Source organism: Macrobrachium nipponense, chromosome 46, assembly GCF_015104395.2.
Source record: "Macrobrachium nipponense isolate FS-2020 chromosome 46, ASM1510439v2, whole genome shotgun sequence".
Lineage (NCBI taxonomy): Eukaryota > Metazoa > Arthropoda > Malacostraca > Decapoda > Palaemonidae > Macrobrachium > Macrobrachium nipponense.
In genome coordinates this window covers 10,799,450-10,816,327 of record NC_061106.1, presented here as the reverse complement: position 1 = coordinate 10,816,327, position 16,878 = coordinate 10,799,450, and the positions used below count along the sequence as shown (strand labels likewise).

Here is a 16,878-nt window from a genome sequence, read left to right as displayed (position 1 = left end):
GGCTGGGATAGGTTTATCCTCGGCTAAGGCTTGCAGAGTTAGCTCTGCCACCTTGTCGGTGCAGGGCGACGGAACTAGCTCCGGGGTCACAAACATGGTGCAAGTGCCTTTGTGAGGCATCAACCTGGTGTTAACGCACTCCCATTCGGCCATGGTACGAGCCCAGACAGCTTGGGCTTGTTCCCTCGGGAAGATCACCGTTTCTTTCGGGACCTTGTCAACTATTACTAGCGCGTGCTCCGCTAGTCTGACAAACCTTGGGAAGGGGAACTGAAGGCCTTTCGGGAAAAACTCAAAAGTCCTCCAGAGGCCGGGTCCCACACCCTTTGATGGTTAATTTCCCATCTACATATTTTGGAGGCATCCGGCACTGCCATTGCCAGCGCCGGAGATCCGGGGTGGAGAAATCAGGTCATCATCTCCTGCAGCGGTTTGATCTGCTCGGCCACTATGTCAGAAACTGACTGGCCGGAGATTTCAGGTCCGGAGGCGCGTCGCAACGACTCAAACTTCTGGTCTACTGCTTCCGTAACCCTCGACAAGAGAAGGTTAGCGAGCAATTCATGGTCTACTCCGGACTCCGTTGCCTTGGGTTTGGCGGACTTTGATCTCGATCCCTTCGGAGGGAGAGAACCCTTGGCAGCAAGCGACTTGTCATGTGACGTCGACGGCCATGGGGCCGGAGATGACTCAGTTGCCGCTGACGGAGTCGGCTTTGATCCCTTAGGCAGGGATTTCAGTCTCACAGATTTTTCCTTGGGACGAACCAACCGTGAGCTGTCCCAAGTAGGGGCGGGCTTGGAGAAGCCTCGGAAAGAAGAGGAAGAAGAAGGAGTAGGGCTAAGGAGACTACTTGCCTCACTTACCTCACCACTTACCTCCTCCAGGGCCATAGGCTCTACATGGATATTGATGGCCGCCACATCTGCCATCAAATCCTCTTGGTCCTCCGGCAGGGGTGCCGTCTCTGCCTGGATGGCGTCAATGATGGAGACCACCAGATGAGGTTTTACAGATGCCGAGGGGGACCCCTTAAACAGCAGGGCTCCCAGGCTGGCATCCAGGATGTAGGGTTGACCTGATGGCGTGTTCCTTCCGTACCCGGAAACCCAGCGCCTCAGGTCCGTCCTCACGTTCTGGCAGGCTTCTTCAGCCGTCTGTCGGGGAGGAAAAGAGGGGATTAACCTTCCCAACAGAGGAAACCAGTTTGTAAACAATTTTGTTACATGGTTTATCACATCTTTTTTCATCATGAAAAAGAGAGAGAGAGGGGATTAAGGTACTTACCTTCTCATCCAAGAGGAGCATCACCATCTCGTAACAGATGGTGCACGCCTCCGGGTGCCAAACCATGTAAGGAGGCTGCCCCTCCTCGGCTACGAAGGGCACTGAGCAGTTGGCGTGTGACCGACACACCTCGTGCCCAACGGTCTCGCCAAGGGAGGCGGAGCATCCCGGTGACTGGCAGCGCACCTTCTGTAATAGTAATTGTTAATGAGTCTCAGCCTCAGGGAGGGCCGGAGCACCTCCGGCAAGGGCATGTAACTTAAACTAGACAATGTTCAAGTTTTACTCATCAACATATCCTTATTAGCTAATTTAATTCAGTTCAATTCACTGAATAACTTCAATTCATGTCTAATTCTTAACTGCCTGCTCTTGATCTCGCTCCAGGGTTCGATGTAAGTCTAGTATTTGAGATCTGATAACCGCCGGACCTGGGAGGAGGACGGGCCTCAACTCTACACGGCTGGCCGGACCAGAAGGCTACGTGTTAACGTAGGCGTCTACATGATCTCCAAGGATTGGGAACTGAGCTATGGCAGGTTTAACTCAACACTCCGGTGGCGGATGTGAGGGTGAGTCATTGTCCGTCGGCACTGCAAGGGTCCGGAGCTGTTCACTGTATGGTCCCTCAAAGTTTAGCTCACTTGCGGTCTCCTTTCTCCTTGCCCTTGCCACTGCCCGCGGAACGAGCCGAGGTGGCGGATCAGGGGAAAATTTATTCCATCTCTGACATTGCCTACCTCTATTGAAGGTAGAAGGGTGGGAATAAGACTCCCACCCTCTTTCCATGGATGGGGGGGGCGGAGAAAGAGACAACGAAGCGGCGGAGTTACGTATATACGCCCCGAAGCTATGTCCGTCGTCCGGCAGAGCTGGGGGACTATAAGCTGGGAACTGTAGTACCCATCTCCTCCCCCACTCTCAACCCCCTCCATCAACTTATATAAAACTCATGCGACCATTCCTCACTAAGAGTACTAGTACCACGAGTTATAACAGTTCGGCCGAGCCGAACCTAGTAGTGTGTGTGTGTGTGTGTGTGTGTGTGTGTGTGTGTGTGTGTGAGGGTGGTCGGTCGTGATCGCCTGGCTACCTACCCGATCAGAGGTGGCCACCTATCGACGGTTGTGTAGGCTACCACTGCAGGGGTGGTAGCGTGACTGGGCCTATGGCCCGTCGTGGTTGGTACAGCAAACGGTTGATGTGGCCCTCGATCGAGAGGCGTAGCCTACTACTAAAGGTTAAACCGAAGGAGGCTAGGCCAAGACAAATGATCACTAGACCCTTTATGACACAGTGATACAGATTGCACAATGACAATAATGAATACTATATATATAATATATATATATATATATATATATATATATATATATATATATATATATATATATACATATATATATATATATACATTTTGAAACGAGGCTATGGAAGAGTTACCAGGCTATATACACTTAGGGAAATTACCCGATATGGATCTAGCCGACTAACCGATATCACTAGTGACTCGGAAAATTAGGCTAAATCTCCTCTAGGATATTGTTAACCGAGATATTTTAGCTATATTTATATTGAAAGAATAATTCATGCTAATATAGATTGGGATGGGAGAAAGTTGTTTTTCCAAAACTCTCTCTTTCTCCCACTATACGACAGGCTGTTGATAGCGTATCAAAACAGGATATTCTAATATTATGTCGAGATGCGCTCGAATGCGCTCTTGAGCTGGGGGGGGGGGAGCAAATTACTTTACGCTCCCTGCCTAGCCCCCAGACTTACCCCAGGGTATGTCATGAGCGCGATCGGCACCTCTACGACGAAATAATCTTAATAATACAAATGAACTCGTGGATTAGGTACCTTTAATGCAAAATTATGCTTTTGATTCATTTTTAGTTCGACTAAATTGTGTACCTAATTCGCACGTGTTCTTGCTCATGATTATAAAATGGCGGGGGTACGCTGTCTTCCCCGCAATTCTTTCTATGGGGCCGACGGCTACTTTCGGAAGTCCCGCAACCTTATAAGTTACGAAAAACATAAATTGGGGTACTCAACTTCGATGCAGGAGCAACATCTGCAGCGGCCATCTCAAATTAATCACAAATTCACCAAATTATAACGAGCAAGAGAAAGCGTGTCACTAGTCCACGAGTTCTAAAACAGGATTGTAGATGGCGCTCGGGTCGGGTAGTAGCAGTTGTAGCGGCGGCGAGAGGAAGGTGTGGCCAGTAGAATGGCCCATCCCATGACAGGGATTTATGAGAGGAAACCTCTAATTGGCAGGAGACCTGTGAGTAGTGGCTTCCACTCGCCTTGTACTTTATACACGACACCATTAGGGTGCTCGCGCGAGGGTAGTAACCTCAGCATACCATGCTAGCTTTTTTCTCTGGTATATTTAGAACCTATTTATACTACAAAAGTGAGCAGCAGGATCCTTTTCACCGGCGAACACAGGTCGAACCCAGAAAAATCATTGTTATTAACTAAAAAATGTTTTAACTGAAACTTAAAATCGTACACTTAGCTTTCAACTTTTTTATTTCAGTGAACCTTGTTAATGAAATTAATAAGCGAAGAACGAAATTCTCAGTGCTAGCATACAATCATAAATTATAAGAAGTGCCAACGTGTGCTGGTGAAATAAGCCGATTACAGCTTTTCACGCTTAAACAATAATTGCACCAGAGTCTAAACTAAAAAATTTGTTAACTGGAACTTAAAATTATGCACTTAGCAGTCGCTAAGCAAAGAATGGACTTCTCTGAGCTGTGGTTTCTTGACTGACCAGAAAAGGAATGACATCTTGGTCAGATTTTGGTTGTATGTAAACAATATGATGGTGCGTATGCGCATTACCACTTCTTCTTGCAGTTTTGACACAGTAGATAAACTAAGTACGTACTAGCATTCGCTGAGGATAATAGCAAGTGCCCTCTTATCAAGAGTCCATTTATACTCTATCACATGTTATAATGTTTATCATTATGACATAATACCCGGCCACAAGACCAGTTATGAGAATCCTTTGATACTACTCTGGACACCAAGGAGCTCTAGATAGACCATAGAAAGGGTAATCCTTAAGGACAAGAGAGTGACTACACTATATAAAATGTCACACTGCAGAAGTCATCATCTATTCTCAATTCCGGAAAACAAACATAACAGGATGAATTTACTACAGTATAGCATGAAAGCGTCAATCTATGAAAAAAGTAGGCATAAAATTTTTAGTGAAAAATGAATGATCTACCTGGTATCTGAAAGTTCCATTTCATCTGCTGAGCTGTCTTCACCTAGAGTTGCATAACAAACTTTCTTCTCCTTTTTTTTATTCCTTAATAGTTCCTTTTTACTGGCTCGTTCATGCCCGCTATCACCATCTGTCAAGAAAAATGACACCTATAACTAAAAGAATTCAGAATCCTACAGACATGCTCAAAGACGATTAACATACCTGGGTAAACAAACCAGTCTTACATGTAATGTGCATCCTCAGAGTGAATTGGAATGGCCATTGCACTTGGTATGTAATGGGGTTAGTAAATGCTGGTTTTGTAGGGTGTGGGAGGGGTAATAAATATCCTTTACTCATCCACCACCACTAAACACTTTTTATTCCAGCTGCAGGAACAAAGTTGGGTGGCTCTGGTTAGCATACATGGAAAAATATAAGTTCCTTAAAACATTTCTTATTTTTTCCAACAGATATACAAATCATTGCCCTTTATTTAAAAGACTTACCTCTTAGGTTGGGAGGTCATCTCTGGCAACTGACTCACTTGAATTCTACATGAATTGTCATGCTCTCAGTTGTGTATACAAGCAAGACATGTGATGACTTTAGTAACCTCCTCCTCAGTGTGGCACATGGGTGGGGTGACAGCGTGGTAAGGCCCTGGACATGAGAGAGAGAGAGAGAGAGAGAGAGAGAGAGAGAGAGAGAGAGAGAGAGAGAGAGAGAGAGAGAGAGAGAGACTCGCTAAGTAAGGAATGATGGGAAAACCACAAAATACACTATAAGAGAATTCAAGTGTGAAGGTAGCTAATTCTTTTTAATATCAAGTGATGGATTCAGAAACTGGCTTTACCCATACTATCACAACCCCTTATTAAAAGGGAGTGGGAGGAGATGATCTTAGATTGGGTGCTCAAAGTGTAGTTACTTGTATTTAATCCGACCAGGCTAAAAATTCGGCCTAGACGCTGCTCTGAACAAGAGGAAGGCAAGAAAAAAGTCCAATGACTCAACTTCTTATTCTCAGACTTGCACTTGAGTGGAGTACTTGTCTCTCCAGATTGAACAGGTCCTAAGGAGAAGGTATTCAGGGACTTGTGGGCAATGTTCATCCGGTATAATGAAGTAAGGTTGGTCTAACTACACAAGACCCTTGTCTTCATTGCCTGGAAAACAAAAAAGATTCTTCTGAAAGCAAGGGAGTGTCCCACACCCCAGACTTTGAGGGTTCTCTCACAAATGAGGTGAGTGACATCCTTCCCTGAAGAGTCATATACTCTGGCACCTCACAAAGACCAAAAGGAAGGGTGTTTGTCAACACCACTTCCTTATACATGTTTGTACTTATTAAAAGGCGCCAAAACTCTGGACATATAGTACAGGTCCTCTATAGGGAGTAGGTTGCAGACCAAATTTAGGAAAATGACTAGACATGGTTTGATGATACTTGTAGATGAGCCTACTGTGATAAACAGACAAAATTTAATGCATGGAGACAAAATCATTCAAATGGAAATTACACCATTTTTTGTTGAGCTTGCTGCTGCGAATACAACTTACCATACAGCTGAGAGAAATTAAAATCATTCCTTTGGGTCCATTTCACCACTACTAAGAGATGATGGTAGATTGGTTATTGACCCTAGGGAAAAGGCTGAACTGCCTCAAGCTTCTGAAGCTAAGCAATCAGCTGAGGATGTCCCTATCCCTGATACTTGTCATCGTGAACCTTTTCTTACAAAATCACAATTTTTTTACAGTAAATTGTATTTTTCCTAGCTATACAAACCTGAGGTCCTTTACATTAAAAATTACTTTCAGCATAGGCTGGAATAAGGCCGTTAAATTCTTGAACAAGGTGGTTAGGCAGTAACTACCATCTGGTACGTGGGTAGGCCCGCCTACCCGGATGTAAACTGTCTACTTTGCCTTTCGACCCAGGTTTCAGATTGAGGGGTGGCATGAGGTGGGCATTAATGTAAAGGACCTCAGGTTTGTATAGTTAGGAAAAAAACAATTTACTTTTAAAAACTGTGATATGTTCCTACACAATTTAGTACAAACCTTCAATCCTCTACATTGGGAAGACTCACTGATTGGTGGGAAATTTGAGGGTACTATTACTCCTGGTCGTAAGAGAAGGGAGTGCCCTGTCTTTGACAACTAGATCAGAGTATAGGAGTTGCATGATCGAGTGTCAGACTTCTGGTCCTTATCGAAATGAGTGAGGAATCGTAACTCATCCGAAAAATGCCTGGGAAGAATATTTAGAGTTGGAGGCATTAGTGCAAAGTTCTGGGAAGGGTTTGCATTATTGCCAGTCCCCTTCCTCCGCTTGCTAGAGGTAGAAGGAGGGTTGCTTCTATGATTCTGATAAGAAAAATAGAAAGGAAACTTGATGTGCAAGCTTACCACATCAAACGCCCGACCAGCAAATGTAAGTTCCGGTCCTATCCTCAACCTGAAGGAAGAGGAGTAGGACGAGGAGGGGAAGGTGGACAGGCCAGTCACTCTCGCATTCTTACCTCTAGAACCGCACACCATAGGAGCCAGGTAAACAAACACCTGTGAGCATCCACCACCGGTCCAAAGGAAAGAGGTTCCAAGGATCTGTGGGCCGAACCAAAGGAAGAAAGATATAAATGTGCTTGTAATGACACCGCATCTATCTTCCAGTCTGGCATATTCTTCGGAGTGATGAAAAGTACCCAGTCACTGGCACTACTCGCTCTCTGAGAGAGCTAACAGTGGACATATCCAAGTGCAGAGAAGTTTCTCACGATCTCGTAAGACTTGGAGGAAGACGTGTCATTAGACACTTCTGCATTGGAAGTCAACAGTGGATAAAGGTTTCAACACTCGATTCTTTGTAGGTACAGCAACACACCAATAAGGCAAAGTAATGACTGATCTGGATCAACTAATAAAAAGCCAAAGTGCAGGAGATCTGGAAGGATTTAGACTCGTCAACAGATGCTGAATGATTGTGCATCCGAGACAGTCATGACAAGACACCCGCCTTTTGAAGGATGCTGTTGAGAACAAACCATGCAAATCATCTATCTTGTTCACCAACAATGTTGAGAGATGAGATGATGATTCTCGTGAGATGTGTGCACATTAGATGAGAGTCACATGCCTTCTAGAGACCAAGGTCCCTGTGATGGGCAAGACAGAGAAGTTTCTCATCATCAGTAGTTGAATCTCAACCAAGGAGAAATGACTAATGTGAATGTGGACCTATGTCTTCACAGTTGAATGGAGAGAAGTGAACTCTCATTACTCTGATCACTGAAAAAGTCCTGTTGATGACACCAACTGGTGAAGACGGTTTTAATCCCTGGTGTTTTACAGAGGACTGAAAGGGTTATTCTGCTATTTCATTGCTGCTCGGCAAGAAAGTCGGGACTTGCAATGAAGGCAGAGTCTTTCAGTAATGAAAACACAGGGATTGTACTGCCTGAAGAACCTCTTCTTGTGGGTTGGATCAGGGAGGAACTTTTCTATCTACTCTGGAAGCAGAGCTAGTTAGGCGGGGAACAGGCGAAGTCTTTTGTTATTCATTTTCAATTCGGGGTGAACAAAGAATAATTAAACACCTTAAAAATTAGAAAATGTATATTAGAATACAAAACTCAAATTGTCTGACGAGAATCATTCTACGTCATCGCAGCAGTTGATGGGGCAGGTGCGTTGGAACAGAAGACTTCTGTTATACCGTGGGGTAAATAGAAAGATGATGATGAGTCTAATGAGACATATCAGTCTAAAAATTCTTGCAACAGCTAATGTGGAGCACAAGAAATGGGTCTTATGCGAGAATTCTGAGCCAACCAGAGACCTAAGTCTCTGATTGCCAGGCAGAGAAATTCGAATTTGTAGTTAAATCCTCAACAGAGGAGAAACAATACTAAGACTAACACAACTTCAGAGAGTACGCAGTACTCTGCCCCTTGTTCGACTCCTTATGCTGAGTTGCCTGGTAGTGCATTCCATGTTGGAATGAGTTTGGCTTAGAACCATCGAGCGCAAAAGAGATTCACTTGTGTATCATTCTAACCGAGGTGGGAGGGAAAGAAACCCTCATTTGGTGATAATGCAAAATGTTGTGGTGTTGGTAAACAATACCACTAGTCATCTCAAAATTAAAACCAGAAACTCTTGGTTGCGCCCAGAAGGCTGCCCTGAGTTTCAGGTTAATTAAGAGAAGGTACTATTCGTCTTGGTCACAAACCAGAAGAATTAACTTAAAGATATGAGCCTATTACTCGAACGATGCAGCTGATAACAGAAACATGTTGCAAGGAGAATATACATACAAGTATATGTATATTCATAGGTTCCTCTAAATTGTGCTCCAGCCTAATTTTTCTTCATTCGAGAGACAAGAATAAGGACTGGAAGCAGACCTCCTTCAATCTCGAATGAAAAGAGCAAAGGTGCTGTTGTCTCCAAGGGAGACTTCTACGGTGATAACAGGACACCGATACGACTAGTTCACTTCTAAGTGCTATCCATCCTGAACAGATTGATGTATGTTTGGAAAGATCCTAAGATTGAACCAAAACATAGTCTGTTGAATTTGAACTCTCGGGAGTAGGCTCTATAGAGTTCCTCTAATTCCTGGTTCATCCTGGTGTAACCAGGAAGTAAAGAGAGAGAAAAAAAAAAGAGAGGAGGATTGACTGTTCTTGCCCACTTTTCTCTGAATTTGTGGTGTTCTTTCTTTGTCAAACGAAGCATTCATTTCCTACAACTGTTTCGTTCACGCAAGTGAAAGTTGAGTGGAGTTAAATGCAGTAAAAGCTGACAAGAACTTGCCACGTCTTGCTACACATTTATCTTCTCCGTAATCGAACCTCATGAAGAGGACTACACAGAGGACTTCCTCCTATCTCCTTCACATGCCTTGTCCCAAGGCACAGCGACATCAGTCTTAGTACCTGAAGAATAGCCATTTTCCTGGCTTTCACAGGTGGGTCCGAGCCGTGTCCCTTCTCTCGCCCTGAGCCACTGTCCTGACGTAAAGATAACTACCGATCACTGACTGTGGGTGTACAACCCCCCTTGGAGGTTGTACACTCAGAGAGACTCGTATACAAGTACGCGACACAGCCCAGGTTCCATGAGCAGTGCCCTTGGAATCAGAGACAGAAGAACAAACCTGGATTCAAACTTCTGGTGCTCCCGAGACACTATATCTTGGGGATAGTGTCCCAGTTCCCGCTCTGGTAGGAGCAGGTGAGCCAAAGAGACAGCCAACTGTTTCCTCTCCGGGGATAGGATGCAGGTCCTTAGAAGTCTTGAGGCGAGACTTCTTAGGAGGAGGAGAAACTACTTTCCTCTTCTCAAGCTGTGGAATCCTTCAGAGGGAGGTGAGGAGGCATCAGATGACGAGGATGATAACCCCTGTGAAAACTCGCTGCAACACAGGAAGGGAGGGTGCTATGTCATGGCAAGGGACCGCACTGATCAAGAACAGAGTTTGGCTCAGCAGAGCAGAATCAAGTGAGCTGAGCAGATCACCACTATATAATTATGAGTGGTAATCTTCAATAAAGAACTATCACTTCTTCCCAATTAACTGTTCTCCTTTGAGGCCGAAGCTCCAAGAAGAAGAATAAAGAGGGGTTTCTGTGTCTGCTGTCCTACGTGTTCGGACCCTAAGGTCCAGGACACAAGGATGGTACTTGACCACTCACCTAGAAGGCGTTGCACGCAGTACCAAACTCTGCATAACTCCCAACCAGACTGAAGAGTGAATTCACCTGTACTGGTAAGGGTCGTCTCGCTATCCAAGCACTCGCGTCGAGCGCTAGAATTCACAAGAATTTTCACGCTTGGCAAAAAAACCCGACTCTTGTAAGACAATAATTAGGCGAGCCTCGTCTCCCCCTGGGGCCTCTAGCAACATGATAAAGTCCAGCACTTGGTGAATGCCAGCGAAACCAAGGGATCCAGGCGCTCGGCGAGACTCCCAATTACATTACCCGAGTGTTTGGAAATCACAGAAAACCCGGTTACTCTGAGAACGCCTCTTGCACAATACCTTTGTTGTGTTTGTAGCAACTTTGCCAGAGATAGGAAACTTGATTAAGTTTCTTGTGGCCTGTGCCATAGTAAATATGGGGAAGCCTTTGCTTACACACTTCGGATTTGGAGTTTTGTTGTAATGAGTTATGGCAAGGAAGATTTTTTTTAGAATTTAATGGGCAATCTTATTTGCCAAGTTTTTTGCCCTTCTCAGCAGTTATGCTAAACAGAGAGTTTATAGTTTTTGACTGTAACTTTGAGCTCCTTGGAGAGGCTTCTCGAGGTTATTTTACTGGAGAATTGGAGATATAATGTTTTGGGCCATGTGATATTTTATTTCGTTAGAGATAGTCCATAGTTTAGGCCTATGGTGATAAGAGCTATGTTTAGTTCAATTATTTTTGCAGTCATTTTGGTGCAAATGGAAAAGTTTGCAAGAGGAGATATGGGGCAATATTTTCGAGTGTATCAGCTAGATGCTTTGAGTGCATTTTTCGGGGACGGAGTTTCTTTTTTTTGATGACTGCTTGGAGGTGCAATAACATTTTTTGGAGATTTGTTTTTATTCCACATGTGGTTATTGGTTAAATAGAGGGGAATATGGTTATATGGGGTTATTAGTGAAATGGACGGAATATTTTTATTGCCTGGGTGGTGTTATTATTAAAATGGTGATATATATGGGTGGCATCAATCTTTGGTGTTGTCTTTTTTTTTTTTTTTGTGGTTATGATTTTTGGAGTTGAATTAATGGGGTTTTACGAGCCAAAAGAGAGGGGCATTGTGGTTCTTTTGGGTGTGGTGGCTCTTAACCCTTAAACGCCGAAGCGGTATTTTAAAAATCATCTCCCATATGCCGGCGGCGTTCGGGAGTGAGCACCGAAGCAGAATTTTTTTTTTTTCAAAAAATCACAGCACGCTTAGTTTTCAAGATTAAGAGTTCATTTTAGGCTCCTTTTTTTGTCATTGCCTGAAGTTTAGTATGCAACCATCAGAAATGAAAAAAAATCATTATCATATAGTGTAAATATTGGGATATATGACCGCGCGAAAAAAAATTTCATATATAATTGTATACAAATCGCGCTGTGAGCAAAACGGTTAAAGCTAACGAGTTAATTTTTTTTTTTGTACACTAAATTGCTATCATTTTGGTATACAACACATTGTAAAACGATCAAGGCAACACAGAGAAAATATTATCACAAAATGATGCATGAATTCGTAACGCGCGGACGTAAAAAAAAGCCGTTTTCAAAAATTCTCCATAAGTCGGAATATTGTGCTAGAGACTTCCCGTTTGTTGCAAAATGAAGGTAATTGATTGAATATTACTAAACTGTAAGTGTTGTAGCTTACAATTGCAGTTTTCGACCATTTCGGTCGAGTTAAATTTGACCAAAGGGCCAATTTTTTCTATTTATCGTTATTTATATGAAAATATTTCAAAAATGATAAAAACTTCAACCATAGGTTGTTTCTTTGTTGTATTCTACATGAAATTGCGCACATTTTCATATATAAAACTTTTTGTAACGGCTAATTTAAAATGTGCAAACATTATGACAATCGGACGAAAAAATCATATTTTTTCGGAAGTTACCGCGCGGACGTGAGGAAAAAGTTTATTTCATAAATTCACCATAAATCGAAATATTGTGCTAGAGACTTTCAATTTGTTGCAAAATAAAGGTAAATGATTGAATATTAATATAATGTAAAAGTTTTAGCTTACAATTGCGTTTTTTGACCATTTCAGTCGAGTTAAAAGTTGACCGAAGGTTGAAATTTTGGCACTTATCGTTATTTATATGAAAATATTTCAAAACTGATAAAAACTACAACCATGGTTTGTTTTCAGTTGTATTCTACATGAAATTGCGCACATTTTCATATATAAAACTTTATGTAACGGCTAATTTAAAATGGTGCAAACATTATGACAATCGGACGAAAAAAATTATGATTTTTTTCGGAAGAGTTACAGCGCGGACGTAAGGAAAATGTTTTTTTTTTCATAAATTCACCATAAATCAAAATATTGTGCTAGAGACTTCCAATTTGTTGCAAAATAAAGGTAAATGATTGAATGTTACTAGAATGTAAGAATTTTAGCTTACAATTGCGTTTTTTTACCATTTTGGTCGAGTCAAAGTTGACCGAAGGTTGATATTTTGGCACATCGTTATTTATATAAAAATATTTCAAAACTGATAAAAGCTACAACCATGAATTATTTTTTGTTGTATTCTACATGAAATTGTGCACATTTTCATATATATATTACTCCATGTAACGGCTAATATAAAATGGTGCAAAAATTATGTCAAAGTGACGAAATAATTTCTGAGATGTGTCGCTGATACTTTTTAGTGAGAGAAGAAAGAAATTCGCGCTTGCGTGCCTGGGTAACGATTTTAAACAAAACAACGCCTTGATCCGTGAGCTCCCAGCATCCCCCCAAGGCGCGTGATTCAAACGTTTTTGCCTAGTAGGCCTATAACTATTTTTCCGCGAATTTAAAAAAAAACTTTTTTTATATCGACGTACCATACATCCAATCGGCACCTAACAGACAATTGATATCGACGTTTAATATGTCCAATCGGCGTTAAAGGGTTAAGAGGCGAGTGGCATTACTGTGTTAAAGTTTTATGAGTCCCTATGGAGAAGTTGCATTTTCTATGTCACCAGTGGTTATTTTTGGCGGCATATAATTGTGGTGAGTTTACCGTGGTTTATATCCCGAATAGGTGATAATTTGTTTTATATACTTGGGGCAGTATCATGGGGGAGTTATGTCTTTAAGACAATTTTTTGGGGGGGCATCTTGGTGATATCTTGGAGATAATTTTGTGGAATGTGATGATGTAGTGTCAGTATAGAATTTTTTGAGAATCATGAGTTTCTGAAGTTGCAAGTCTGACTAGACAAATCTACACTGCAGTTCGAGCACCTGACGTGTTCACAGGTGGATTTTTGCTGATAATGCCGTGATAAGTCCAGTTGCTGACTCTTTTCCTTCAGTGTTGATTACTCAGAGTTTTGCACTATTCTCTGTTGACTATGGCATTCTACGGAGATGTATCTGTGTAAGGGGGGTGTTTCCAGTAGTTTCCGATCGATGAAATTGTTGCGATAGCAAATTCCGTAACAATACGTACGTGTTGCAATTATGAGGGAAAATGTTGGGTTATGTATATTATATGTTATGTGCTTTGTAATGGGAAAGTTCACTTATTATTCTTATTATTACTGTTTTTTTTTTCTTTTCCTACAAGAAATGCAATTGGGGTTGAGCTTACATAGCATTTCCATTTTAGACAAGAGATATTTGTCGGGGTATGTGAATTAGATAATATGGGTGTTTGGCATTATATTTCATGGAGGTTAATTATATGAACGGTAAAAGGGTTTTTTGGTGTTAGACAGTAAAGAGTTCTTATTGATTTTGTGGGTTGCTGAAATGTCAGAGCTTGAGAGAACATTTTTGGTGATAATTTGGGCTGGGTTTGTTACTTTTTTTTTCGGGCTATTTTTCTTTTTTTTTTTTTCTTGTGAGAATTTGTGAGTTTGAAATGTGATGACAGTAGTCTGTGGAGTTTCTGAGTCTGGGTGGCGTGTGTGCTAATGTGTGAATTTGGCGAGCCTTTTTTTTTATATTATTGGAGAATTAAATTGGAGAATTTAATATTTTCTTTACGGGGTTATGATAGTGATTTGTGATTTAGCGATCCTATGAAGTTCCTTCAAGAGTTGTAGTTAGAAATCAGTTTAGTGGTCATATTGGTGATGATTAAATGGGGTTAATTGGAAGACGTTCAGTTAGTATTTCCTAGAATTTTTTGAGGTCATTATTTGACAGATATATGTCTGAGGTTAATTTTTCTTTAATTGACCGATGACACAACTGACATACTGAACACCATAAACATCGTTCCTCAACGCCAGGAAGACGCCCTTCAACTGTTGCAGAGATGTATGCTGCTGATGTTTGCCCACATGCGAGAATTTCTGCGATTCTACAGGGTTTTACAGTGCTTTTGGACTACAGAAATCGTCAGTTGTCTTCCGCGGGGAGACTTTCGCTTTTACAGCGTGTTTCATGAGTCTGTGCAGTTGTAGCTGCAAACCAATCACATGCATGGGAGTGTGAGAAAGTTCAAGATGAAGAAATGTTTTTTCTACAATCAGTTATTATAGCCCAGAAACAGGCTGTTGAAGATGATGTGTGATATACATTGTACTGCCAGAGGTGTGCAGTTATCGTAGTGTTTTATGAGCCAGCCAATGTGTTTTTTATATGTATAAGCTGTTTTATGTGAGCTGTGGCTAGACTGGTGCTAGCCATTCAGTGGCCAAGCATCTGTTACATAAAAGAGGGATTTGCTATGATATATTTTAATCATTGTAATGTGATATGCTGTCACATTTCTTAGAATGTGGAGTCATCATTTAGGTGACGAGCTTTGGGAATGCTGATGTGTCTTTTTGCTGTATGTGCAGATCTGTGCATGTCCTGTTACTATGAGCGCTTGATACCGAGGTGACCTTTGAAACTGGTTACAAGCAGTTCATGGGTGTGGACAATGGGAGTGAGTTCATACATACGTGCGAGCCTTTTCCTACATAATGAGATGTAGCATTACCATGAAGGGGAGATCAGTGCAAAAGAGGCATCCTGGCTTCTGCAAACAGTACTTTTATTATAGTGTTGTGCATACTGTGTTGAATGGGTAAGCCTATTTATTTTGTTTTGGCCAAAAGTTGTGGCTGGATTGTATTTGAATATTTATTTCAGATGGTCTGTTTCATATGACCTTTGATTATAATCTTGTGCTTATCGTTTTCCTGTCTTCTAACAGGAGATTCTGGACAAAGGGAATTGTTCTGGACAAGGGGAATTGTTCTGGAGAAGGGGGATTGATCTGGAGAAATGGGAGCTGACTTAATTACTATGGTGTACTGTATTATGACTTGCCCAGTTTTATGACTAAGATAATATTGGATTATTGGAGTAGGAATATGGAGTGGGGCTATCTGAGTTCAATCATTCATTTAATCTTTCTGTTAAGAACCTGAGTTGAATTAGCTAATACTTTGCTTTTAAATAAATGCATATTTTTGTAAGTTCCATGTCTGATTTGATGGCCTTGGAAATGGAGGGGGGTGGTGTGTCATGGAGAGAGAGAGAGAGAGAGAGAGAGAGAGAGAGAGAGAGAGAGAGAGAGAGAGAGAGAGAGAGAGAGAGAGAGAGGATGTTACCAGATGCTTTGGACGCCCTGGTCCATCGCTACCTTTTAAAATGTAAGAACGAGATTTATAATCTCGTTTTTAGTGGTGGCAGCGTTTTTGAACCATGTTAAGCCTTTTGTGAGATTAATAACAGCTTAAAGAGGCTGTTTTCAGAGAGTTTGGTTGTGAAAATGGGTTTAGATTTCGATTAATAAGTGACAGGGGATAAGAATTATTCAGCCGTCATTCTGGAACTAGGAGGGAAATCTTCAATCAGGGTCAGCATTTTCCTCTGCTGCAAGACACCTTCAAGCGATGTGTCACTCAGTTGATATCTGTGGGTGCGTGTGAATGCTAAGTGCCTTATTGTTCAAGTGCCAAGTATCGTTCTTACACACGCAGGTAGTATGTGTGTCTTCGTGCGTTTATTTATGCGCGAGGTGACCCTGTGTTCTCTCATTGAAGACGTGAGAGTAAGATTATTTTTTTGCCCTGGGATTTTTTTCTCTCTTTCCGACTTTGTGTATGAATAATTTTTTGGAGTTAAAGAATCAGTTCAGATTACCATATTTTTTCTCATAGGAGCAGAACGTGATGTTTTTTTTTTTCTTAGCACATATTTGGAGGCGATGCATACTTTTTTTTAACACATATGTATGCGTGTATGCAACTTAGTTCTTGGGGGTGCTTGGATTGTATTTTTTTGGCCCTTGGAGACAGCGGCCGCTCATGAATATGCACTCAGCGTATTTTTTGAATAGCCAGCGAAAGGGAGGCTAGTGGTGTCTTCCATGGGGAATGGTTGACGGGGGGGTGAACTTTCTTTTTTTTTTTCTTTGTGTCGGGGTAATGGGGGTCAGTTTGGCCTTAAAAGTTAAGTTCAAAGCCATGAAATTAGCTGATAGCCACTGGAAGATGATGTGACATGCCCGTAAGGTTTCTTTTTAGAAAGATTTTCTTCTTTCTTTTGAGTAAAGAGAAAATGCATATGAATACTTTGCTTTTAAACAAATACATATTTTTGTAAGTTCCGTGTCTGATTTGATGGCCTTGGAAACGGACAGGGGTGGTGTGTC

General features: G+C 41.8%; 1 protein-coding gene across 1 annotated transcript in view; it reads right to left on the bottom strand.

Moving 5' to 3' along the window:
* Positions 1–16,878, bottom strand: part of LOC135214634 (ralA-binding protein 1-like) — a 262,110-nt gene that overhangs the window by 180,878 nt on the left and 64,354 nt on the right. The window contains 1 exon segment of the mRNA XM_064248970.1: positions 4,550–4,679. Within this exon segment, the coding sequence (XP_064105040.1) occupies positions 4,550–4,679 (130 nt within the window).